We start from the raw sequence: 27,973 nt of genomic DNA, 5'->3' as shown, positions 1-27,973 counted from the left end.
ATGGGAACATTTGTGCAAGATGGAATCACATGAGTAAAGTCAGAAGTATTAAAGAGTGGGGCATGTTTGGGGACCATCGAGTGAAGTAGTTTCATTAGTATGTACAATATATTTAAGAGCTTGTGGAAGGTAAAGAAAAGGGTACAATGGGATCAGGCTGCACAAGGCCTAGTTTGCTAGGACATGACATTTTTTTTCTAAACACAATGTGGTGGGGGAGGCAGTGTTCAAAGCCAGAAGAGTGGCTGCGAGGATGGAAAGGATGGGTAGATGTGCTTAGTTGATGTATGAAATTCTTTTTAAAAAGAAAATTAAGAACAATTTATTTCCTTAATTTATTTTCAATAAATTAATAGTTCAATAAATTAGAATCAGTAGTTGAAAACTCACAAACAACAAATAAAATCTTTGGTAGATATCTCTAATCACATTCTACAAAGCACAATAATTCAACTTTGATAAAAAGGAATACGAAGATTATGAAACACTCCTGGAAAAAGATGAGCATAATAATAAGGTGCTTGTCCATTTTCAACCCTAAAATACTTAGTGACTGAACAGGGCTGTAGAAAGGCTGGGCTCTGAGTCAGGAGATCTGGCACCGTGTCTTGAATTTCCACCAACTGTCCATGTGATATCTAGAAAGTCTCTTCAAAAGCCTCTGGATCCATTTTCTCCTCTGTCATGTAAGGCATAGAATTAGCCAATCTAATGATCTACATAACTAATTGGATATGTTTATACCTGGTTTCCAGAAGTTTCCAGTGGTGTCCATAGCAGACCAAACACTTGTTTTCAAGTAACGGAGTAGCATAGATGATATAATCAATCTAAACTCTTCTGTTGGGTTCAAATGATCCATAAAGAGATGTACCATCGGTGAACTATAATACTTTTGAACTGTAAATCCTCACTACTTCAATCATCAAGACCTAAGTACAGGACACCAAGCAAGACTATAGAGTGATTTTTAAATTAGCTTCCAATCTCAAGGCCACCTTGCAAAGGCTTTGGTCCACACTTGCCTACAACTTCTTTCGACAGTCACTTTAACCTAACACAACTTGATATACCAAAATCCAAGCTTACCAAAAAAATTATGTAAGAGGTAAATTACGTACATAAAGAAATACTTTAACTGTTTATTCATTATCAAAGGGATTTCCTGCAGGGTTTCTTTAAATAATTTCCCCCTTATATAATTTAATGATAACTCAATCTCCTCACAAATTTTCAGGAGCACTCTGTGACATTTCAGTGGCATAGATATGACACCAACAGCAGAAAAGCATCCTCATTCTGAGGACAGTAATAAAATCCTGTAACAAGGCAAAGAGGTCCTCTGCGCCTTTCTTGGCCACATGTTAAAAATGAACTGAATAAAAAATACTGCCGAAAAGTGTTATTTTGATTTACTGCCAGATGAGAGAGTAAGTAATGTTGCTCAATGGACAACTATCATCAAAGCTGTGGAAGTCTGGGGATGAATTTAAGTCCACATAGGCTCATGAGAAAGAAATACACATTTGGGGGAAATCCTGTGGTCTCTGTGCTCATGTGTTTCCCTGAACTGTTCCGGGTCCATAGGGAAGTTTACTGAATATAGTTTAAAGAAAGGACCTAGAAGGAATTTGCTTCCAGTAAACATAATGTGCTACAAGTGTGACTGCTGTATAAAATTTAATGATGTAATGTAATGGCCCTACTATTTTGAGAGAATGAGATTTTGAGGGGGTTTCGTCCAGTTTTCTTCTGATCACAAAACCAAAGAGGCTCATTTCAACCTTTCATAAATCAAAAATCTTCTTTCTAGAGTGGCAGGAAATTTAAATTCCTCTGTTGTGTATGCACAGGATATCCATAATCGCAAATCCACCAATTTTCTACACATGGTTCAGAAGGCTTTAAAACCAATATACCATTAAGAACGCTGGGGAAATAAAATGTTCCAGAGACAATCAAATAATATTATTTGTATTCTGGGCTTAACTATAGGATTCATCTTTGAATCCAAGCATCATCAGGGTGGCATGTGGTGGTGGGCTTTGCCAGAAGCACACTGTTCCATTGACTTGTGGGTACCACCCCCTCCCGACATAAGATTGAGCTAATGCTCCATAGCAGGAAAGACAAATTACACATTCATTAATTCATTAGCATCTGGTATTACATTCCTATTGTCTACTCTAAATCTTTTGTTTAAACTAAGCTCTCTGTTAAATGAGTCATTACATGGTAATGTTTGGATTTTCATAATTATATTTGAATTTTACAGGTTTTAAATCAGTAGGAACTCAGGCTGAATTAGATATTTTAATACCTGACTTGTGAAAGTGAGGCATTAGATAACCTATTTTAGCTGTTTTTCATAAAGAAAACTATAAACTCTAATTCATAAATTATCAAGTCCTTTCCTCTCAGATATAATCCACCATTTGGCTTTAGCGATAACACGTATAGAAATGACTTGATGCAAGTGACACCTCACATTTCCGTAGAGATAAAGGATGCAGAGCTCTTCCACATGTATCTGCTGTGTGCCTGTAATCCTCACATGCCAGCAGGGTCTTTTCTCCATAGATTTTCCCACAAGGCTCCAGGTTGGTTTCTGCAAGGGCTATTTTTGCATCTGTCAACCTGAAGACTTATTTTGTTCACCCTTGATCAAATATGCCTCATTTTGCAAAACTCCAAATATGTTTTGAGGGGAGCACTTTCTACTTATCTGAGGTGCATTATAAGAAAACTCCTTCCCTATAACTGAAAACGTGTTCAGTGAAACAATGATTTTCGAAACTCTTTTTAACCTATGATTTTTTTTTTTTTTCTTCAAAAAACATCTTATGCAGATCCTGGATATATAAAATAGAGACTGGCTGCTCTTCCTGAAGCCCAGTGGGTGGCAGACTCCAAAGCCACATTACTTAGGACCTTCTTTCGGCTCCCTGCAGCTGTCCCTAAGCCATTGTCTATGAAGCTTAAATTCATGCCACAAATTATCCCTCAAATTGACTCTGCAACATGAAGAAGGCTGTTGATAGCCAGTCACTTCTGAACAAGTGCTGCCCTGGGCGATAAGTCAGAGCCAGGCTAAGGGATGTGGTGGCTTGGGCCAGGTGAAGGGACCTGGTAGTCAGCAAGTAGAGTCCTGTCTGGCAGGTGGGGTCCTTGGGGGAAGAGTCCCAAGATATTTCCTGGAGCAGCCACTCCTGTTTGCTGCAGGCTTTGCTCGCCCAAAACCTTGACCAAGAAGTTGATATACCTCATTGCCAGGCGGAGCGTTTCATTTTTGCTCAGCTTTTTGTCTGGAGGGTGAGTGGGGATGAGCTTCCTCAGCTTGGCAAAGGCACTGTTGACATTCTGCTGCCTCCACCGTTCTCTGGTATTTGTGAAGATCTTCCTGGTCATGTTTGAGCTCCTGAGATGAGAGAAAAAGGGCCCTGAGGGCCAATACCTTGTAAGAGGCCTGGTGAGTATCACATGTCCTGCTAAAAACTTGAAATCTCCACCCGGATTTTAGAAAATTCATTTCCTCACTTTCAGGTTCTTTTGAATCTTCCTTTTGATAAGGAAAAAATATGTGGCAGAAGAAAAGGCAGGGTAAGAACAATACCTTTCAGCCTTTTTTTCCCTGGCTGTTTTGAAGCCTCTAGTTATAAGGTTGTTTTACCCCAATACCTCCATTACTTCCTTTATAAACAACTCTTCCTAATTATTCAGAATCGAGCACAGTAGAGAACTGAATATATGCATAGGATTGAGTAATGAAAAATATATTTAGCCAATAATTGAATATGGATTTTCAAAAAAAGGAAAAAACAGCTATAATGCCATTATGAGCTAATATTTGGAGAAGAAGATGGTAACACAACTCTCCTCTTAGCTGGTAGACCTCACATGGAAGATTTGGGCCCCACTGTGTAAGAGCTAAAATACCCAGACTGGACCTCATTTAGAAGAGGAAAAACAGGATGATGAAGAGTCTTGAAACACTGTTGTACGAAGAACAGAAGTGGGGATATTTCATGTGACAAGAAGAAAGACAAGGGGCAGGTAGGGGTGATGATTTGGCATGGATGCTATAGAAGATATCTAGGCCTCCCCAAGTCTCCATTTAGATGACCTCTCCAACTCTAGGTGAGGGGATTATCCTCATATGTAACCAAATCTTACTGTGCCACTTTTAACTCTTAGAGGCACAGGTCCCTTTTCTCCTTGCGGCTTGGGTTGACATACATCAGTGGGAACGTTTCTGATGATGCACCAGCAAATGAGCCAAAGCCCAGCAGCACCTGACAGGCCAGTGCTCTTGGCTCCCTACTATCAGCTTTTCACCCACTCCAGTCTCAGCTCCCTCAGCAGTGGCCCCTTCCTGTTCCCCCAAATAGTAAGTATCCCTAACTCCACCCCTTTACCCATACCCTTTTCTGTTCCTTAAAGTTCCTGCTGATTCTCCTTGCCTATTTCTACACATTCTTTAAAGAACAGTTCAAACTCTCTTTTTCTGTGAAGCTGCCCAAGCCATGAGGGGAGAATACTCCCCTCATCCGCACTCCATGACCTCCCCTCACTGAACATCTGTATCTCTTGCTGTTAGACAAAGGCTGTTAGGAAAATGAAATAATAAATTTAAATCACTTATAACAATGCCTGACACATAGTAATTGCTATTAAAGTGTTGATGAATAAGTACGACAAGATAATAAATATATTTATAAATAAAAATGACTTGTGGGGTACTAAAAATTCCTGATGGGGTGATATCTTATTTTTCTATAACCAAGCCTGCTATAATCTCTCAGTTGTTGGTGCCTTTATTCTTTTATTTTAACCATTCATGTAGACCTCCTCTGTGCCAGGCCCTGTGCTATGAGCTGGGTGTGTGGATATGGTCGCATGGAGTACTTGTTTTCAAGGAGCTTCTAAGATGGTTGGTGGAAGAGGTGGCACATATAGAAGCACTTAAAAATCACAGCACAAAGTCTCACACTCAGGGCCAACTCCAGAACACTTGCTGACTAAGGAAAGATGTAAAAGAATCATATCAAGACCAAAATGATCAGGTCAACATCATTAATAAACTTTTCCCTAAATTCTACTTTTATTATTATTTTTTTTTTGAATTTTTCAAGAGGATATGAGCTTGTGGGTAAACACCATCATACCTAAGTTATATGAAGCACCAGTAGAAAGGCAGGAACTCAGCAGATGTCTCTCAAAATGCCAGCTTCCTTCCACACCTGTTGTTTGTGCTAAAAGTCTACAATGCAGGAAGGAGTTGGAGGGTTCAAAACTGGCATGTATGGTAAGAAAGGGTGGGCCTATTTTATTGTTTTAAAAGAACATAAAGAAATGACTTCTTGAGGCCCCAGTGAATTATGAGAAAGCAGGTCTTTTCTAATTTAAAACACTTGGAACTTATGCCTCTCAACTTTTCTTCTGTTCCTGTGGCTCTCAGCTCCGGCTGCTCACTGGCATCAACCAGGCTGGACCCGAGACCAATTAAATAAAAATCTCTGAGGTTATCAGTAGTTTTTTAAAGTGCCCAGGTAGATCAGCTGGGCTCTCCATGAAGCAGATACTAAACTGGAGTTTAGTGCACAAGCAGTTTACCAGGGGTTAATGCCTGTGAAAGATAAAAAGGGAAGAAAGCAGAACTGGGTAAAGAATGCCTCTAGACTGCAATGCACATCTGATACCCATGAAAGGAAAGCAGAGAAGTAGCAGGACTGGTCAGAAGAGCCTGAGCCTGCAATGCAAATCTGAAAAACTGCCTGTCAACCAACATGGAGGGAGATCTGGGGCAAAGCCTGCCTGGTAGAGGAGAAGCCTGCTTAGGCAGAAATAGCCAGATCCTGGTAGCCCTGCCATGCTCAGTCATTGGCTGGGGGCTGCCCAGAAAACACAGAGGCCCATCCTGAAGGTACTGCAGCTGAAGGCTGTGGGCTAACTGCACTCCTTGTAAATGAACTGCAAGTTCTTTCTTGTGAGATCCAAGCAGTGCACCGCCTTAGGATCTCAGTGTGCGGCCAGCGTTGAGAACCACTGCTCTACCTTCCAAACAGACTCTGATGCCTGGGGAAACTATATTTAATGAGAAAGCGTCTCATCCGAGACACCTGCCGTCCTACAGGAAGGTACAGCAAGAGTACCAAATAGAAGAGGAAAGCCATCCTTTCCTTCAGAAGGTGTGTGTGCTAGTCACAGCACCAAACACTAACTGGCCACGAGGCAGCTCTATATCAGTTCACCTGAGCATCAGTTCCTCAACTATCAAATGGGCTAATGATACCATTCTCTCCTCATAAGGTTGTTAGAAGGATTAAATGAAACACTGCATATGAAAGCATCCTATAAACTGTACAGGAAGAAAGTGAGAGCAAACAGAGCACTTGCTTTATGCCAGGCAGTTTTTTGTATATTAATTCATGCTACATATACATATAAGCAGCATTGGCTGTGGTGATAGTGTTGTAGACATTGCTGGGATTGGCTTAGGGATGCAGACATGTTCCAGAAGTCATTTTACTATGCAGTGAATTGGTATCTCTGCCCTTCCATAGGAACCAAATGATGATCTGGAACAAGCCACTCTGTTACCCCCAAGCTACTCTGTTAACTGGAACAAGTCACTCTGTTACCCTCAAGCCCTGACACTACAGGAGTCAGCCATCAGTGGAGGCATCCATGTGGTGGTCAAGAGCACAGGCTCTGGAGCCAGAACCTTGTTTTGGTTCTTCTCCTAGCTGTGTGACTTTGAACAATTTCTTAACCTCTCTGTGCTTCAAATGCTTCATAACTGAAGAGCGACTAAGGGTACTACCCATAAGGACACACAAAATGATACACATAAAGTATATCAGTGAAGTTCTGGCACACAGCAAGTGCTCAATAGATGTTAAATGATTATAATTATCCCCGCAAGTGAAACAGAAAAGTAAATACTCATTGTAATTTTTTTCCCCTAACATAGAAGCTACATGCAGTAGAAAAGATCTGAGCTTTATGTGTGTGTGTTTCACTCTTTAGGATATGGACATGTGTGTGTGTGTGTGTGTGTGTGTGTGTGTGTGTGTGTGTGCGCAGAAAGTGAAATACCTGGAAGGATTCAAGTCAAACTGTCAACAATGCTTACTTAGGGGAGGACAGTGGGTTGGAGGAAGACAGATAAAGGAAACTTTTGTGTTTTATTTATAGTCGGTATCATTTTATATTTTTATAATAAATTATTCATATATTAATTGCTTCAAATAGAAAAACATTAGAAAGTTTATAGACTTTAATGTAGAAATAATCATCCTTATACTCCCAGAACATGTCCCTAGCCTGGTTCTTGTTGTCTTTCCTGCTTCTGTCTGGGTTGGAGAGTCTAGTGCTGTGTGGAGAACCCAGTGGTAAGCAGAACCATGGTGGCTCAAGGTCACTGACTGGCTTCAGGCTCCCTCCAGCAGCCACAAAAGTCCACTTCCTCTCTCTGCAGAGACACTCCCAGTTAAACCCATGGTTCAGGTACAATCATATGCCCTCTAAGCTTTGGTATCAATCCTTACTGACACTATGTGCCAGATACTGTGCTGGCTGCTGGATCCTGGAGGACCCGCTGCCTGTGTAACATGCAGAGGGAAGCACAGGGGCAGTCGAAGCAGAGAAACAGCACATAACCCAGGCATTCTGGGATGCTTCCAGGCTTCTTATGTATCCTCCCAAAGTGAACGGGTGAACCAGAACTAGGTGATCCCCAAGGCCTCTTTCTGCTCTGAAAAGCCACAAAACCCTGCCTATTGCCATTTATCTAACCTAAGCCATTTCTGAATATCTTCGCCTTTGGTTCTACAATGAAAATACAAGTGTTGTCAGAACTCTGCTCAGCTATACCTAAAATATAAAAGTTTGAACCTAAATCAGGAGGGTTTTTAGATAGAAAGCAAACTGTCACGTTTTGCTCACAGTGAGGCTGGCTGCTTTGCAGCCCGGGAGTGTGGGAGCAAAGTTACTTTCAAGCTTCCCTTGTCAAAAGAGGCTTTAACTCATTCACTAAGTCGACTCTAGTCTCATGGGGGGTCTTTTTCAAGCTGGGAAGAAAAAGATTAGGCAGGATAAACTAACTGGTGTTCTTTTCTAAGAGGGCTCTATCCCATTGTGCTAGAAGCGGACAGAGGAAATGGGGAGAAGAGAAGACAAGCTTCTGAGAGGAGGCCTGCCATCCTAGGAGGTGCTTAATAATTACTTGTTGATTTATCCTCAAGTACGTTACTCTCCTTCCCCATAGGGGGAAATAGAAATCAGTGATTTAACAAGCTGGAAAAATTCAAAGTAGAAGTCACTGGAAAATTACTAAAGTCCTCATTAAATCAAAGGAAAATTACATTTAGTGTTTTTCCAGTTGCAAGGACCGATTGCTGCTAATCTTGATTTCACATTAATTTAAGAGCTTAAAAAATATACCAGATGCCATGGAGTCAGAAAACATCTCATAGATGTCAAAACAGGGGCAAAGCATTTTGGCCCAGGTCACACAGGGAATCAGTGGCAGAGCCTGTGTTCCGGGCTTGGGTATTTATGCATCTGTGTCACTACTGATTCCTGCTGGGTCAGGGTCCCATAACCTTTTTTTGTGCCATAGACACTTTTGGCAGTCTGGGGAATCCTAGGAATGGATTCCATGTCAGAACAATGATTTTAAATACATAAAATAAAAAGCCTTTAATTCCCTTCTCAAAATAATGATTTTGAATGCATGGAGACAGACATATAAAATAACCAATTATATTTAATAGTTATTAAATTAACGTAAAATTGCAGCACAGTAATTCATGTGTTTTGTTTTTAACACATTAAATAGATTTATTACCATAATTTCTACATAGTGATATGTAAATGATTTTTTCAAAATATCTGCAACATCTGGAACATGAGATGAAAGTATCTATGATTTCTATTGGTGACAAAGTCACCAGTACTGCTACTACCACTGCAGTTTATTGCCCACATTTACAAATAAAGGGGATGCTAAATTTAGATTAAAATGTTGTAGAAATAAAGATGTAATTTTTTTCCCCATTCAACTATATAAAACCCCTGAATTCTATGGCCCCCTGGGTGGGTAGATTTCATGGACCCTGAATAGGAATGTCTGGGCAGGAGGAATGTTATGGTAAATACTAACAACATAGGTGTGTGTGAGCCCCTGTTTATAGTGTCATCACTGAAGGCAACAGGTTACCAGAGAAACAAATGACAATCACACTCCCAGAGAAGGTTGACTAATGCCCCCAGTAGGAGTTGCTGCTTTTTTGTGCTGGTAGTTCCTGGACACTGAGCCCAGGTCAACTAGAAGGATGCAGCACAGGTATACAGCTAACATTCCTAAGTGGCCTGTCCCAGGCATTTAGACACATATGGCACTTTTTAAAATAAGACTTTAATTTTACCTTCCTGGAATATGGTCCTGTGTGTTTGTCTCTTCTTTTATCTTTCGCTTGACAGTAAGTGAAAACACTCTCCAGAAAGGAGATGCAGGGTGATTTGCATAATTGGGTTAAGGGAAGGTGCCTAATCTCCATCAGGTACAGCTTTGCCTTTTGATATGTTTATAGAAGTAACACATGTTTATTTAAGAAAAAAAAATCAAGCAGTACACAAGAATGTAAAGTAAAACATAAAAGGCTTTCTATCTTTCTATCATCTATCTATCTATCTATCTATCTATCTATCTATCTATCTATCTATCTATCTATCTATCTATCTATCTATCTACATATCCACCCACCCACCCATCCATCCAACCATCCATCTATCCATCCATCCATCCAATCTCATTCCCCAGCAGTAGCCAGTTTGGGTGGGTGTGCGTGTGTGTGACATACATTCTTTAAAAATCAGAATAAGTATAATTATGCAAGTTACTTTTCTCGTTAGACAACTGCACGCTGATGTTCTAAATAGGTACATTTACTGTGAGTACCAGCCTTTGGGTGGACACTGGGAGAATCACCAGTTCCAAGGTGTGCTCAACACTCACGCTCGCCACCCGCCCCACACTACCTGCTGCCCCTCCTTGCCCGCTTCACTACCTGACTTTCTCCTTTTTCGTTTTTATAACCTTTTCTCCCCCTGTCTGCAGTGCCTAGCCTTAAGAATAAGTAGTTCAGGAGTCCAGGAAAGCATCTCATGCTAAAGGTTCGCACCTGCCAGATACGTGGGTGTTGCTCACCAGGACACAGGAGCTTTCTAAACCTCCCTCTGAGGATCTGTAGGATATCTCCCGCATCGCTTATAAAAGCGAAACGCCCGGCCAACACGCGCGCTACAGGACCTGCCAGGCTCCTGTGCCACCGCCGCTGCCCTGCAGAAAGTCCCCAGGTCTTTTCACCAAATAGACTTGGTAGCTGCTACCAAGTCGCCTTCACACTCCTACCCTCCCAGGCGAGTGCGGCTCGGACTCGGGGTGGGGCGGGGGGGGGAGGAGAGGGAAGACTCTGGGGGACACCCCCTGGCCCACGAGCCCTGTCCCCGCGGCGCCCACTTTCCTTCGGAGTCCACGCACCTCCTCGCCAAAAGCCAGAGCCCTGGAGCCCGCGCTGTCGTTGTAGCTGTCGCTGGCCCTGTGCGCCCTCACTTGGACGCCCGCCTCCGCCGCTGCCTTTATAGGACACCGCCCTTTGTTAGCGCGGCCCACGGTGCTCCTTCCCGCCTGGGACTCTTGCCGGTCCCGCCTCAGTTCCCGCGCCCCCCACTTCCCGAGACCAGCCCTCCTTATGCCCTAGAAAGGAGGCAGAGGCGGAAGGAGAACCCCGCTTTGTGTAAGGCTCGGGGACGGGAGGGGTCCTGACACCCACCTGGGCTGCAGCTAAAGGCCCGGCATGCAGCTTACTAACCCTGTCCAACGTCGACAAACCTCGGAAATTAAGTGCCCCGCCGGTAATTCATCAGATGGCAATTATTTAAACCCAAGTGAGGCTCCAACTGTAGGAAAAGAACCACTTGCTTCAGAATCGAAGGTGAGGGGAGGCAGATCTCAACACCCACAAACCAGACCCACCGAATCAGGTTTTCTGGGGGTGGGATCAGAAACCTATTTTTACTAAAGTATCAAAAAGAGATTAAGATACGAGACCAAGTTTAACAATCACGGCACTGGACAGATTCCCAGATATATTTATCTCAGTTTCCAGTGCCCCGCACGGGACTTGGTTATTGCAGTAGCCCTCCTGCTTCTGAGCTTGCCTCTTTCCATCTGTTCTCCAACATTACTCAGAATGATCCTGTGAAAACCCAAGTCAGATTCCTGTCACTTCTCTGCCCCAAGCCCCTGGTGGCTCTACATTTCATTCAGAGTTAAGCTCAAGTCTTTGGAATGGCTCCTGAGATCCACTTTACCCGACCTGTTCCTTCTGTCTTTTGAGTTTCCTCAGCTCTAGCCACTCCAACCTCTGTTTCAGGATCACACCAGACACCCTCCCGTCTCAGGGCCTTTGCAATGTTTCCTCTGCCTGAAACACTCTCTCCCCAAGTAATCTACATAGTCCTCTCCCTCATCTCCTTTTATTCATTCAACGAATTGTTACTGCACGCCTACTATGTGCCAGAGCCAATGGTGGGCACTGGGAATGCAACTTCAAAAAAACGGACACAAATTCCTGCCCTCATGGCGCTGTCATATTTCAGGTTTTGCTCAAATGTCACCTTCTCGATGAAGGTTCTCTGACTATAATATCTAAAATTGCATCTTCACAGATACGAGTGCTCTCGATACTCCCGCCTGGCTTTATTCTTCCCCTTAGTACTCATCTCTATTTAGTAATATTTTACTTATTTTATTTATCTTCCCATCCCCTCCCTAGCCCCAGTGAACAGGCATCCATCAAAGGCTGGCTGACTGATGAATGGATAAGTAAGGAATTTCTAGGCGTCACATTCTCTGAAGGACTCAGCATAGGATTTGGCACAATAAATTCACAAGTGCATCACAACTTGGTGGATAGGAACAAAGGACTCTGGAGTTGTATACCCAGGTTGAAATCTCTGATCCACCCACTTTTGTGATCCCAGGCAAATGATGTAACTTCCCCCTGCCTCAGTTTCCTCATCTGTAAAATGGGGACAGTGATAAGATTCTGAACATTAAATGAGAAAAACAAAACAGTAAAAATTTAGCACTGCACCTACCTCTCAGTCAAAATATCGTAAATTTTATTGTGGTAGAGTGTGTTATTGTTACAACCACTAGCCCGCTTCCCTATGAGAGAATTATATAGCCTGACCTCTCCCATGTGGCTGGCAGTGCCTCCCCGCTAGGTGGATGGAAAGCACTTCCCTGTCTGCTTCGAGGCCTGGCCATGTGGCTTGCATCCATCAATGAGATGTGAGCAGACCTGACTCACATTTAAGAGTCATTGCTTGAGAGTTGGGCTCAGGCTTGAGAGAGAGTCATGTTTGGGGTTGCTCTTTCAGCCTGGAAGCCATGGAGCAAACCCGCAGCCAACCATAGCCCTCATGTAACATGAATGGGGAATAAATCTTTTCTGTTGGAAGCCACTGAGACTTTGGAGCTGTTTGTCCCCATCCTCCAAAAAAAAAAAAAAAAAAAATACAGTTCTTATTATAAATAAAAAAGCTGTTGTAAGAATTGCTAGGTTCTCAGGGGGCAGGAAGGTAAAGAAAACTATATCTGCTGTCAAGGAGTTTACAGCCTTTGGGAAGGAGAAGACACAACAAAAATGACTAGATATAAGACAGATTGTCTTGAGTACCAGAGAGTGTGAAATTGGAGTTAGAGGGGCAAACGATTCCAGCGGGAGGATCAGAGATTGCTCGTAGAAGGGATGACATTTAAACTAGGCTTTGAAAAAAAATAATAAACAATTAAAAAAATAAACTAGGCTTTGAGGCAGAGCTGCCTCTGACATTTGTGGGACTCAGGACAAGGATACGAATGGAGACTCCAGATCCACGTCCAGCCCCATTTTTTTCTACCCTCCAGCTCTGTCCTGCTCTGTGAGGGGTCTTGTGTATATGATGTAGACTCGCAGTGCACAGAGACCTAAGAAAGAGCCCTGTGCTGACTCTGAAAATGGAATCAGGGCCATTTGAGTAGAAATTCAGAGGTCCTGGATATCCATAGTATGGTCTAAATCCAGGGGTCCCAAATACCCAGAGTGTGGCCTAGAATGTGGGAAATGGGCCCGAGGTAGGTGGAGGAGGGCCAGAGAAGGGCCATCTAAAGCACAGAACCCAGGTAAGGTGGGAAAGGCTAAATAGGAATTACACATGTAGGAGTGGGGAAGACAGTGGTCCATGTGAAGGCATCTGTGTGCCTCGAACATGGGAGTAATATGTTTCTATTTATAGGGTACGAGGTTCATTCTGGTGGCAGAGCAAAGGAAGGACTGGAGAGTAGGTTGGAGAGAATTGGTCAGTTTGTGCAGAGACACAACAGGGGCCTTTAGAAACATAACCTAATATGTGTGGTAAACATTGCCTGTTTGTCCTTTTACTGCCCTTCTGTCTTCTTTGTATGACGTGGACGGGGAATTGCTGCCTCAAGGCGCTCACGGTGACTAAGCTTTTCCACCCTGCCTGACTGTATCACAATTCTGATAGAGCTCTTGTTAGATTTTTAAACCAAGAATCTATATTACCCTTCATCTTAGCCAAAAACCTGTGAGGTAATATATTCTCTTAATGGTATAGTCTGTAGTTGTGAAAAAAAAAAAGAACAAGAAGAAGAATCGTGGCAACTGGGTAGCAAGATTGATCAGATGCTGAAGAAACAATAAGCTATAAAATAGCATCTGCTTGCAAGTGGACAAGGACTTGAAAGATGGAGTGAGGACTGCAGAGGAAGCACAATTGTGTTGGAACCTTGGAACCAGGGTTGACATTTGTCTTCTTCTTAAAACGTTCTTACCTGTGATTGTTGGTCTTATAATTTTTTAAACGGGGACAATTTTGGTGTACCATTCCACTAGTAGTGATTCTTCAGAATGATGGGGCCTCCTCACCCATCCCAGTCTTCCAATGTGGACAGCTTAGGGGCTAGATCCAGGGAAAAGGGGGTGAAGTACAAATTTACATAATCCGATTATTGGGGGATTAGGTTCGGGCAGCTAAATGCCTCTGTGTGCTTGAGCTAAAACCCTTACTATTCATGGCTCTCACCACCCCCTGGAGAGACTGCACCTGCGGTCTCCCAGGGAGGGAAGAGTGGGCTGGGGAGGGAAGGGCAGATCGCTAGGAGAGCGTGGCCTTGTCAGGATCTGGTTTTGCTGGCTTAATTGATCTGTCTGGATTATCCTGTGAACACTGGACCTCTAGTCCTGTGTGCAGGGGTTTTCAGTTTTAGGAAAGACCAAACTTTGGTTTTCAGAGGGGATTTCTATCAGCCCAGGTGGTTTTGGGCCAAGGTCATTCTGGCGGGAGGTCATGCATCTGCCTTAACCAGTCTTAAATCTTCCTCCTCCCACCGCATTCTTAGCCACCTCCCCAATCCCCAATTCTGTATATCCAGGCCCTAGTCCGTCTCTCCATTTATCCGTCCGTCCGTCCATCCATCCATCCAGCCCTTCTTTCATTCACCTACTGTGTATGCATTCATTAATTTATTCGTCACATGAATTGGCTGGTTCTTGAGAGTTAATAGAATTTACTGGTAAATGCTTCTAGGTAGGTTTTGTACCTTTAAGTGTTCTATCTCTTGTCAATTTTGATACTTCGACATATAAACTTTGACATTTTCAGAATTATGAGTAAAGCATTACATATAGTTATGCAATGATTTAAATAAAATCTCTGTATTTGTGTTAATGCCTTTCCCATCCTTCATGTTCTGTGTTCACGAATTCTCTCTCCTTGATTAGCTTAGCAGATGCTTGTATATTGTTCTTTTTTAAAAGACTACCTCTGTGATTCATCATTTTATGATTTTCTAATGCATTAATTTCTGCTCTATCTTTTTTAAATCTACTCTTTCTCATTTGCTTATGTTTATTTTGTTCTCTCTTCACCTCCCATTCTTAGATGGGTGTTTATTTTATTTTCATATTTTCTTGTTTAGTAAGAAAAGCATTTCAGACCATGAATTTTCTTCCGATATACTTTTGGTGTCATCCTGTGTTTCCATTTGCAGCATCTTTGTCATTAGTTTCTAATATCTATTGTTTATTTAAAATTTTCTTTTAGAAAATATTTTTAAAATTTCCTTATTGTTGTATCTTTGTGTAACCATTTGCTATTAATTTATAATAGTATTGCAGTGTAGTCAAAGATATAACTCATACATTTTTTGCTTTGGAATATTTATTAAAATTATCTCTTTGGTAAAACATATGGTCAGCTTTCATAAATGTCCCATTGGCAATAGAAAAGGAAGTATATCCTCTATTTGAAAAAAAGTTTTTGTTTTTTTTGGTTTTTTTTTTCAATCCATTAAATCGATCCTCTATATTCTTGGGACTTTTAATCTATTTGATCTGTTAGAGTTGTGTGAAAATCTCCCTGGACTACTTAGTGTCTATTCCTTCCTTCTGGTTTTTCTGGGAGTGCTTGTTTTAGATCTTTATACCTTTTGATGCACTGCATTTGACACATAAAAACTCATGGAAGTTTTACTGAGAGAATTGTACCCCGTATCAATGTAAAATGAACTTCTTTGCCTTACTTTTAGCCATGAATTCCATTTTGTTTTATATTATTTTAAATTTGCATTTTCCAAATAAAACTGTGCCCATTCACTTACAGTTAATGTGTAGGTGTGTGGGTATGACTCTTGGTCATAGGTTTTATCTTTCTGTGGAAATTTATTTGGTAAATTTCAACTCCTTTGACTCTGATTTTCTTTTAAAGCAGTCTCATTCCTATGTTGAATTTTTCAAAACAAATCTCATTCTAGTTTACTTGCTTGGCTTGCTTACTACACTGTAAATGTTAGAAGGGCAAGGACTTAGTTTCATTAATCACTAGATCCCACAAACTGTGCTCACTGCATGTAAAAGCTGTTTGGCAAGACATTTGTTGAATGAATGCAAGACAACGGTGACTCATTTCTGCAAACAGCTACCTCCAGCCTGGCCCGTATTCTGTCAGAAGACACATAGCTTGTTTCTTTGAAGTGAATGCTTCTAAGGCCATGGAAAGGGGTTTGGGATGATTGCTTTTTAAGCAGAGAAAAAGCATTTTGGCTGTTATATAGAGTGGACCAAGAAAGGATGTGGGGAGACTAGTTAAGAGGTCATGATAGGAATGCAGATGAGAGGGAACGGTGGCCTGACCTGAAGCGGGGTGGGTAGCATTGGGCATCAACTCTGGGCCAGGCACCAAAACTCTATCTCCATTATTTAGCATTAAGTACTACGAGTCATGTTAGGCATTTCACCCAATTTTCTCATTTAATATGAGAAATTGTATATTTTGATCATGAAGTTACATAACAAGTTATCACCCTTGAGAAAATAAAATATTACTCCCAAATTTAATACTAAAATGCGTGCCCAAAGAAACAAGCCTTCACACGCAGCTGACACTGTTTTACTAGCGATTCTTAGACAAACATCTTTCCAGAGCCAGCAGAGGCTGTAAATTCTCATGGATCTTAATGTCACTCCATTCACAGGACCCATAGGACAACGTAAAGATTAGCTCACCTCCTCTGAGACACTCCCTGAGGCCCACACTCTAACCTCCCTCAAACAAACAGAAAAAAAAAAATAATAAAGCAAGTAACTGCAGATGAAAGCAGGTGATGTGGGAATCCAGGCATCTGGAAAGGAGAAATATGCTGACATGGTCCAATCTCTACCTGACCACTGGGAGGGGTGTAAGGAAGGATGAGCGTTTTGGTTTTCTCTGATAAGGAAAGAGACATTTAGTGGTTTCATCGTCATTTTTGGACTTCTCCAAGGTCATTCTCTACATATGACAGAAAAGGAGAGATGCTAGAATCTGTAGACCAGAGTCTCCGATGTACACTGGTTTTGTGGCCCTGGACACACTCATAGACAGGAACAATAAAGGAAAAAAATGGTACCGATTTAGAAGGAAACAAATCTGCTGTCTACTGTGCTTTTTTCCAACACAGCATACAGTGACTTTCATTGACAATGGAGGAGAAACAGTATTACTCTATAAATAAAATTATCCTTACTTGGGAGATTGCCACAGCTTACTGCTTGGTTGAGTTACCAGACATCCTCCATTTAACAAGCAGTGAACATTGCATCTCAGGCATGGTCTTCTTTTGGAACCAAATGTAACAGAGCCCTGTTTGTATAAAAAAAGGGGGTGAGGGAGAGTGATCCATCTACTCTCTGAAATCAGAATTACAAAGGTTTCCTGCTTTGTGTTTAACACTACGCTGTCGATGCCCTTTCTTCCTCTTTCCCCCATTTTCTCTGTCTGCTGTCTAACTCTGTGTCTTGCCCAGGATAAGTACAATGATGAGGTAACTGGTTTAGATTGTAAGTAGAGGTATTTATTAATGGGTTTAGAGGTTCACTGCTATTTTGTCATTTTCTCAATCAAATTGCTACTTCTTTAAGAAATAAAAGGATAGTATTGAGAAAAAATTTACCCTTCTGAATCTATTTCCTATGAAATTATAATAATAAAATCTCATTGCTTTTATGGTGGGGATTACATGGAATTAAGTATTGAGAAATACCAAGTGGGAGGTATGTTAGTGTAGCTGCTAAGAGAAGACCTTTGATTTGGTTGTGGAGGCAGACTGACCAGTGTTTGAATCTCTGCTCCAGTTGTCAGCCCGGGCAAGTTACTTCTCTTAGTCTCAATTTTCTCAGCTGTAAATTGGAAATAATAACCCAACTTCATGGGTTATTGTGAAGATTCAGTGAGCTAATGTATGTAAAGTTAGTGATTTGTAGCAAAGGCTTAAAAATGATGGTAACAGGCATCTAATGAAATCATAGTTGCTCAATAAACATTGTTTTATTGAGTTTTTATTACCGGAAAAACTCTATCCAAAATCTAGGTGGGGAATCTGAACATACACCTCTCATTAGCTCTAAAGGGCACTTTCATTTTTTTTCTTTCATTTGCCCAACCCGGCATCCTGGCTCCCACCTCTCTCCTTCCAGCTGCTTTAGGTTCCGTGCTGCTCAAGGCATGTATTTCCTTTCACTATGTGAAGCACACAGAGCCCAGGGCTGGATGAGGGAGAAGTCAGTGGGGGAAAAGAAAAGCTTCCCTTGAGCATCAGGCTCTCTCTTACAATTTCCACTGTTCCCCTCCCCACGCCTAGGACCCCATGGTGACACCCACACACCCACATGCATACACATTTTCGCACCAAGGCACCGGGTGCTGAGGCCAGGTGGGTATTTCTGTCCAGAGCAAATGTTGACCATTGTAGCAGAAAGCAGGGCACATAACTGCTTCCAGTGCGTGGGTTTTTCTTCCCATAGTTACCAATTAGAGGGACGCACAGCCCTGGGTGTGCCCAGCTGCTGATGCTGTCAAGACCAGGCTGGCTTGGCCTTCGTTCTGTAGGCCTGGAGCTGTATTTCCAGCCAATAAACCCAGAGGCAGCAGGAAAGCAAAGGGGCGGGGGAGAGGGGGCAGCACCAGGTACTGGAGAAAAGAAAGGGGTGGGGTGCAACTTCCCTTTTCCTCTTTATTCTCTTGTCTTTGTCTGGGGACATGACTCATCAGTGGGTCCCCTAGATGAGGATTTAGATGCTCTGTGGGCAGCAGATAAGAGTGCAGCCTTCTTGCAGAAAGTAAATTCATTGAACACTCCCCATAAAGTCAATACTGTTAGGCTTATCAGCTGTCCTCATTCCCCACTCAGCCCCCTGGGGACTAGACTTGAAATAAAGGCCACGGCTCCAGGGGATGGAGAGTGGAGGTGCAGGATTGGGCTCGGGAGGGGCCTCTGCTCAGCCTGGCCAAATTTCAGGCAGGTGGGGGAAATCTGCCAGGCCTGAGCTGCCCAGAGCCCTGAGCTTCCCAGACTGACGAATCCCAAGCTAAACAACACCCCCCCAGCCCCCCCCCTGCTACCAACCCCCTTCCCACACACACACACCATCCTAGGGGATGAAGGAGGGTCTCCTTTACCCCTCTAAACCAGCAGATGTTTTCAGGAGGCTTCAGTGAGACTTAGGAAAATTAGAGGATGTTACCTTAAATATAACCAATAAAAACCTACAGAGGAAACTGATTTCTCACCACTGTTCTCACCTATGCTTTTCATAATGCAGACACTTCTGCATTACCCAAGAGCACACCTATCTTTTCTAGTTGGTGGGGATGTGGTTTCTTTGAACATTGCCTGAAAATAAGTAGGTTACCAGCTAGGGGTTCGGACCTGGTTCTGAGACTTATGGTGTCACTGAGGCAGACTGTATTAATAAGATGCAGCCTCCCACCCACCACCACTCTGATCCCGGTAGGAGTTTTAGGCTTGTCCAGACCCCATTAGCCAGCAGCCCCTGTGTGAGCTCTCTGACCCAGGCAGCATCTGGTTGGGTGGAAGTGAGGAAGACTGAAAACAATATGGACTTGGCCTGGCCTGATTAGTGGCCGAGAATGGCCCAGAAAGCCAGTGGAATCCCAAGCCTTTTCAGGGTGGGAGGCAGGATGGGGAAAGTAAGGTTGGTTTAACAACTAGAACAGCAAATCCTTACCCTTCAGAGACCAGAGTCTGCAGAGGCAAACAGTCAGCAGGGAAATGAGGACCAAGTTAAGACCCAGAATTTAACATTTCTACTGAGCCTATCTCCTTTCCTGCCTTCTGCTTTCTCCAGCTCCTGAGGGTAAGCCTTGCGGCATCTCCATGTGGGCAGTCCACTTGTCCTGTGGACAGTCCAAATGTCCTAGTTTCTAATGAAGCCGCAGGTGTAGGAATGGCTCCAGCCTCTTCCTCATATCTCTTGCACTGCCTGCACTGCGGTGCCCAGGCCTAACACTGACCACTGGGCTCCTTTGTGTCCCCCTCCCCTACCACTTTCCAGAAACTGCCTTCATGTCTTCACTAGAGCCTAGGACCTCACTACCAACTCTCTTGCCCCAATTTATCTGAGCTTTTGACCTGGCTCCCAAATGACTGTTCTAATTCCCTGGAATTCCCTGGATAAGACCCCACCTTCCTTGGTCCCAACATACTTCCTCTCTGTGGCTGGCAGCACTGCTCCCAAGCTCCACTTTCCAGTCCAACACCAAACGCTCCTCAGCCTCAAGCAATTCCTAACCCTGGACTGTGTACATGCCTAGCACCGACTGGGAATTCCTAGGAGTAAACTTACCTGGGCCACCTGGGGTTTAATATCCACCTGGCTGAACCTCAGTTGTCTGTCCTCTGTCCTCTGTGCCCTGCAATTTTAGGAATCTCAGGGTTTCTGGGATCAGTCTCAGTGAATCTAAATTCTCCAAAATCCCAACTCTGGCCTTGAAGGGGCTTCATGAATGTTTGTCGAGTCAGTGAACCTTGGGCCTTAGTGCAATGCCTGTTGAGTAGTCATCTAGCCAAAAGTGTTTACTGAAGGTACCATGCTCTTATTCAAAAATAACCTTTCTCTGCTTTTTCTTACCCAAACTCCGTAGCAGGATCTTCAGTGCCCTGACATTCTGCTCCTTGGCCACTTTTCTAGTTGTGCTTTTGTTTGTTTTTACTATTCATCCATACATACCCAGATGGTCTTATTCACTGCCCCATAGAGTACATTCTGTGATCTTACTAACTCCCTTTATTCAGTAATATTTTCTTCCATTTCTTCATTTATTCAAATTTTCTGTTTAATCTTTAAGATCCAGCTGAACCTCACTGTCTCTCTCCCTGCCCTCTTTCCTGGAGCTTTTTCTAGCCCAGGTACTCAGGCCACCTTCTAGAAAGTCTGGAACCTTGGTCCCCTTACCTAAGCCTGGTCTTTGAGACTCTATTCTGTTAAGTGTTATGTTTTAATCGCATGTCCTATCTCCCTAAAGGATAGGCCTTGCCCCTGTGCCCTTGAGGCCATGGTCACTTCTTATCACAGTCCTCAGGAAGGGGTCCTCTACTCAGGAGAGCTCTGAGATACCAAATTCTACAGAAAAATTATTATGTCAGGAAAATACAAGTTCATAGAATTTATGTCAAAGGCAGAAATAAAAATAAGTGAAAATAATAATAGCTACCATTCACTGAGCATCCACTACGTACTAAGTATACCAGATACTGCAGATTTCCTATGAGTCTTATAACTCTTAAAGGTAGGTATTAAGCCCCATTCATTGAAAAATAAATTGGAGCTCAAAAGTTAAATAACTAGTCCAAGATCACAAAACTAGGAAGTGGCAGCCCCTGGATTTGAGTCCAGAACTCTACAACTCCTAAGCCCTTGCTGGTCCCATCAAACCCTCTAAAACTTCATTGTCCATTATGCTATCTCCTACATGATGCTACTTAATTTATATTATTTAAAATAATAGTAAACATTCAGTACCTTAGTTACACTGGCCACATTTCAAGGGTTCAATAGGCACATGTGGCTAGTGGCTACTGTACTGGACAGAGATCATTTCCAGTATATGGAATGCTCTCTTTGGACAGCACTGCTATAGATATTTCCTGTTCTCTCACTAGGTTATGGGGGAAAGATGGCTTCTAGCAAATTATGACTGGCATGCTGTGAGGAGAGGAAAGCATCCTAAAAGCGAAGGCTTTCTTTTTGTTTGTTAAATCACTCTGGTTTTTCTGCTATGCAGGATCTGGCTGGATTAGAGGGTTACCCAGTTTAAGATCCAAAACAAACTCTTAGACATTCTAACTATGAGACCACTGTTTTTCTAAGACACCTGAAAGACATTTGGTGGTAATCAATTTTCAGAAAATTAGTCACCCAATCACCTTTCCTGCAACATTCACTAGAAAATATTCTCCAAATTATTGAAACTATAGATAAAATTTGAATTTAAAAGTTTTAGATAAAAAAATGATGATAAATATGAAATGTAAAGTTACAGAAAACTAAGAACACCACTAGTTGTTGAAGGACTTTTGCTGATAAATCTAATTAGGGAAAAGTCAATTACAAAGGACACAAAAGGATAATAAATGAATAAATAGAGTTTAAAGAGGCTTATTAAATTTACCGAGTAATTCAATGAAGAATTGAAGGAAAAGAGAAAACCAAAAAACTAAAAGTCTGTTTTCTAAAAATTGGGACAAGATTATTCCTTTTGATTTTATGATGAAGAGTATTGCGTATTATGAATGTCCGCACTTGCTAGTAAAATCATAGTACAAACAGTGGTGCATAGTACACATTCAAAAAGAAAACCATAAAAGAAACAACTACAGTATTTGGTGGGATCACTGTTTTAAATGTTAGCCACTCTAATACCTGTGCGGTGTTATCTCATTGTGGTTGTAATTTGCCAAAACCACAAGTGTGAGGAGCAGAGCTGAGGCACAGGCTGAACTGCCTGGAAGTTCTGATCAGTCACTCCTCACACCAATGACAACATAGAAAATGGTTTCTAATTATCAGCTGAGCAAGAACTAATATTAAAATGTTAAATATTTATGAATATTTAGTTCAAGAAAATCTTATGAGATGTTCATGGGAGAAATTATGATAAAAAATGGTAATGTCTTTTTTTCCGGTTTTATTTAGATTGACACATAACATTGTATACATTTAGGCATATAATGTAAGAGTTGATAACAGCATATATTGTGAAATGATTACCACAATAAGTTTAGTTAACAACCGCCACCTCACATTAAAAATTTTTGTTTTCTTGTGATGGGAACTTTTAAGATCTATTCTTAGCAACTGTCAAATATCCAGTTTTGTTAACTATAGTCACCATGCTGTACATTACATCCTTGTAACTTATTTAACTGGAAGTTTGTACCTTTTGACCTTCACCCACTTCCTCTACTCCTACACCTGCCTCTGGCAACCACCAATCTCTTCTCTGTGTCTGAGTTTCGTTTCTTTAGATTCCACATGTGAGATAATATAGTATTTGTTTTTCTCTGACTTATTTCCCTTAAAACAACGTCCTCAAGGTCCATCCACGTTGTTGCAAATGGCACAATTTCCCTCTTCCTCATGGCCGAATAATATTTCATTCTCTCTCTATACCACATCTTATCCATTCATCTGCCGATACACACTTAGGTGGCTTCTATGTCTTCTTGGCTATTGTAAATAAAGCCGCAATGAACATGGGGTACACATATCTCTTTGGGATAGTGATTTCACTTCTTTCAGATATATACCCAGAAGTGGCATTGCTGGATCATATGGTAGTCCTATTTTTAATTTTTTGAGGAACCTCCAATACTGTTTTCAATAATGGCTGCACCAATTCACATTCCCAACAGCGAAAAAGGGTTCCCTTTTCTCCACATCCTCACCCACACTTGCTCTGTCTTGTCTTTTTGATAATGGCCTCTCTCCTTGGCTTGTAGATGGCCCTCTTCTTCCTAAATCTTCACATCTTCCCTCTCTCTGTGCTCGTCTGTACCCTAATCTCGTATAAGGACACCAATGTATTGGATTAAGGCCCACCCATATGATCTCTTTTTATCTTAATTATCTCTTTAAAAGCCCTATCTCCAAATGTAGTCGCATTCTGAGGTACTGGGGGTTAGGACTTCAATATATGAATGTCAGGGGGCACAATTCAGCTCATAACAAGTACAACAGGTATATAGGAAGCCTTAATGTTGGGTAAAGTGATTCTTCTCACTTTTAGTATAAGAAGTTGGTCTCAAGTTTTAATTTAAAAAATTTTTTTAATATGCAGTTAACTAGAATTGGCAGAGAGTAGCCACTGCATTTCAAAACAGAAGATAAGAGTTTAAGATCTCTTTTACCTCTAAATTGGAGCTTCTTCATATGCAAAAAAAGGGATAAACACCTACTTTATAAGGTCAGATGGCACATCTATTGTAAGGACAAACTTTAGTCCTCCAGTTCCAAATCTTTCTGCTACTTTATTCTTCTTTATCAAGATTGCTTGAGTTATTCAGAGTCTGTGCCTTTCCACATGTATTTTATAATAAGGTTGTTTATGTCTACTAAAAATCTTGCTGAGATTTTGATTGGAACTGCATTAAACCTATAGATCAATTTGGTTAGAAGTGACATCTTTACTATGTTTAGTTTTCCCATCTATAAACATGCTATGTATCTCTATTTAGGTCTCCTTTTATATCTTTCATTAGTATTTTTAACATACATATACTGTATACGTTTTAAGTTTATACCTAAGTACTTCCTTTTTTTGGAGTGACTATAAAATGCTTTTAATTTGTTTTCATATGTTCACTGTTAGAATATAGGAATGCAACAGATTTCTTTGGTGTTGATCTTAATCTTGTATACTGTCACCATACTAAACTCGCTTATGAGCTCCAGAAGTTTATGTTTGGTTTTTGGTTTTGTTTATGGTAGATTTCTTGGTATTATCTATGTAGACAATCATGTCATCTGAAAATAAAGCGCTTTATTTTTTTCTTTCCTACTTGTATTTTGTTTTTCTTGTCTTGCAGTGGTGAGAACTTCCAGGATTATATCGGATGAGAGTAGTGAGAACAGACATGTTTACCTTGTTTCCAATATTAGGGGGGAAACATTCAGACTCTCATGTTGTTGATTTTTGAATGCTGAACCAGGCCATATATGTCTGGAATAAACCCCACTTTGTCATGGTGTGTAATTCCTTTTTACACATTGTTGGAATCAGACAAACTAGGATTTTTTACTCCATGCCATGTTATTTTCACTCCACTGTAGCTACTCTTCATACTTCTTACTTTAGTTTAAATCTGTAAAATCCCTTCTAGTTCTTTCTTCTTAAAATGTTATGGTTTCCAATGGTGGGTATTCTCTCTTGCTGCAATGAGCTAATAAACCTAATTTTCTTTGATTACAGTTGTTTTCCTGATGGTCTTTGGCTGGCAGGCTGAGGCTTGGAACCGAAGGTCTTTGGCTGGTTATCACTGAGAACGCTTGGATTCCCAGACCTGAATTTTAGAAATATTGTACCAGTGAAAGATTATAATTTTACCAGATTGCTTATAAATGTTAGTAGCTGTTATTTCTTCTGCAAACTTCAAAAATAAACATAAAACATCTCAAGAGATTAGAAACATTTTATTCATCATTATAAACTAGATTATATATTACAAATTCTGATCAAAGTAATAATATTAAAGATATTTTCAGTAGAACCACAAACGATCTGTACCAGAAGATAAAACCAAATAATAAACTGGTAAGCATACACTAAAATTTACTCATGTTTAAAATATCTCTTTCTTTAGAAAATTCACATACATGTTTTTCTGGTTATGAAGTAGAAGGGACACACAAATAGCTACATATAATTTTCATTTAACAAACACATGAAATATTTCCCATGCTCTAAATGAGTCAATAGAAGGCTACAAAATCTGGTAATTTTCTTTAAAAAATGGTGCATAAGACAGTACGATTGTTTTATAGAACAAAGTATAGAACTTCTAATTTTCCTCATACTCCCCTGCAACCCCACTGTAAGCTGATCATCAATATATAGCTGCTGGGCTGGCTAATATGTTCCTATATAATCTCTGCATTGGGTTGGGGGATGGCAAGGGGAGCATTCTGAGCATTCTGAGAATAGAGAAGCAGAGATTTCTCTTTAGAAAAATTTACACTTATCTACTTTAGCACTGGTCCTGTACAAAAGCTATTACCATTGAATTGGCTGTCTGACTTATGTACTATAATTAGAACTTCAGTTTGATGTGGAGCAGCTGAAAATAGCATCACATACTCTGTTGATTCTTGCCTAGTTGAGACAGAAGCACAAATTTGGGGGAAGAAGGTGGAAATGAATATCTTCAATTATCCTTTATTAATACTGACATAGGCATTCATACATCAGTACAGACAATTAAATAGAATTAAGTATTCTAAATTCTTTCCTTCTCTAAATCATGACATATCTGATTTTGGCTGGGCAGAGGTTTACTAAAAAGGAAGTGAGGGTTTATGTCTAGGAAAAAGTAGAATACTGGGAAAAAAAAAGTCCAGGGCAGAGTAGGCACCAAATCTAGGGAGGTACAGAGTGAACTGCTTGGAATCAAAGAACAAAGTAGCACATGGGCTAGCATAAGAAGATCCTCGGAGACAACAGCTTGACTAATAAAATGAAGATACAAGTCCTATGTAGAGAGGGAGGCAACTTGGGAAAGTCTCTGAATTCATAAACCATACAATTTATCCTTTAATACCTTGATATAATGAAAAATTTTTCATAAGCAAATTCAGTATTCAGCCTTCTGAGGAAGAATTTTACCCTGGCCCACAGTTTCTTTAGTCCCACTTGAAGAATTAGAAAAGGACTTGGGAGTAGAAAACAGAACATTTCTTGGGTACTTACTTACACCTAGGTCTTTATATTTCATTTAATCCTAAGTAAAAACTCTTAGAAGTACATATCATTTCCCCAATTCACTCACATGAAAATTAAGGCTGAGAGGTCCCATACCACAAACCCCACATGAAGAAGCTGGGATCCAAAATCAGGCCTAATTCAAACGCTTGTAGTCTTTTTAAACCAACATGCTGCCTTCCCTAAAGATGTTAGAGATGACCTAGCCCAGGTCTTTACGACAGAGGAAGAGAAGGAGGAAAAGGAAGAGCTGCGGGATATTTCTTCAGAGAAATTCTTTTGACTGGTCAGGAACTGGAGTTTTCCCATGCTTTAAAGCCATTTCAAATGATGACTATGTGTCAGAAGGTGAGGATGTGGCACTTGCCTTGACTAGGTTTTGAGAGGAAATTTCCTCCGGAGGTTTATAACACTAAGGATAAAAGAACTGTTCATTTTCCAAAAGGTGAAACTAGTGAGAGACTGAGGAACATTTGCAGCCTTAAGCCTGTAATATGGGGTGAGGCTTCAGGCTGGGAATTCATTACTAGTGTGATTCCCAGATGCTACTCTAGTCCCCGATCTACAAACCCCTGCTTTCCTATGTTTCCTATTAACAATCAAGAAAGGCATTCCTGCAGCCAGTGGTCTATGTATAGAAGGATACGGAGCCTTAGCCAATGGGGCCAAGATACCTTAGATTTTGAGCACTTCAAGACCTTGGACTCCAGGAACCGATTAAAGAGAAATAACCTAAATAGGAATGGGCGAGAGCCCCTAGGGAACGGAGGCAGTCCCAATTTAAAATGGGGAGAAACGTGGAATGTATGCACTTCTATATGCTGAGTACAAGCAAATGGTCGTACTAACCAGGGTAGATTTTGCCCAGGAACACTGTTATTATCTACTATATTTTTTCAACCATGAAAAATAAAATTAGATTTGGCTATTTAGAATTTGGGTATGATTTCTATGGGCTGATTTTCTAACAAAGAGAAAGCTGATTATAAAGGCCTATCATTTGGAGATCAATTTACTGGTAATTTATAAAGGTCCCCGAAAACCTAATTATGTTATTTATGAAAAGACCCAATGATTATGGCATTGGAAAGTTCACCCTAAGAGAGAGGCCATTGGTTATCATTTATCAAAAAGAGTGTTCATTGTTTTTAAAATTTGGAGTGGAGTAGTTATAGGTTACTTTCACCAACTTTTTAAAAATTAAATGTATTGGGATAATATTGGTTAACAACATAAGTTTCAGGTGTACAACTTTATAACATACATCTGTATATTCCATTGTGTGCTCACCACCCAAAGTCTAGTCTCCTTCTATCACCATATATCTGACCCCCTTTACCTACTGCATCCTCCCCCAACACGCCTTCCCCTCTGGTAACCACCGTATTACCCCAACTTTCTTTTAAGAAAACTCTGTCAGCCCATTCCCTCAGGCCTGGTTTCCGTTTCTGACATCCCTATTATTCTCTAGTTTCAGAGAAAAATTTGCCAATCTGGTCCAGAAAGTAGTCCTAAACAGCCTAGATAAAATGTAACATTTAGCTTCCTTTCCTAGCCAAAAAAAAAAAAAAAAAAAAAAAAAAAA

General features: G+C 41.1%; 2 protein-coding genes across 10 annotated transcripts in view; both read right to left on the bottom strand.

The window, feature by feature from the left end:
* Window positions 1–235: 235 nt before the first annotated feature.
* TAL2 (TAL bHLH transcription factor 2) lies at window positions 236–3,437 on the bottom strand. The gene has a single exon (XM_039870631.1). It carries the CDS (start codon window positions 3,406–3,408, stop codon window positions 3,091–3,093), a length of 318 nt encoding a protein of 105 aa, XP_039726565.1. The 5' UTR covers window positions 3,409–3,437; the 3' UTR covers window positions 236–3,090.
* Window positions 3,438–17,143: 13,706 nt separating this feature from the next.
* FKTN (fukutin) overlaps window positions 17,144–27,973 on the bottom strand; it is a 65,950-nt gene continuing 55,120 nt past the window's right edge. For 3 of the 9 annotated variants that reach the window (XM_039870621.1, XM_039870613.1, XM_039870622.1), the window contains exon 11: window positions 23,324–24,973. In XM_039870621.1, coding sequence (XP_039726555.1) covers window positions 24,804–24,973 — 170 coding nt within the window. In that variant the 3' untranslated portion in view covers window positions 23,324–24,803. Of the gene's footprint in view, window positions 17,257–23,317; window positions 24,974–27,973 lie in introns of those variants that run through there. The other 6 variants (XM_039870619.1, XM_039870620.1, XR_005654477.1 and 3 more) reach the window with 4 other exon arrangements.

The sequence above is a fragment of the Pteropus medius genome, unplaced genomic scaffold (genome assembly GCF_902729225.1).
Source record: "Pteropus medius unplaced genomic scaffold, Ma_sr-lr_union100, whole genome shotgun sequence".
In the NCBI taxonomy this organism is placed as follows: domain Eukaryota; kingdom Metazoa; phylum Chordata; class Mammalia; order Chiroptera; family Pteropodidae; genus Pteropus; species Pteropus medius.
The sequence above is the reverse complement of the archived record's forward strand: the minus strand, read 5'-3'. Positions and strand labels throughout refer to the sequence as shown.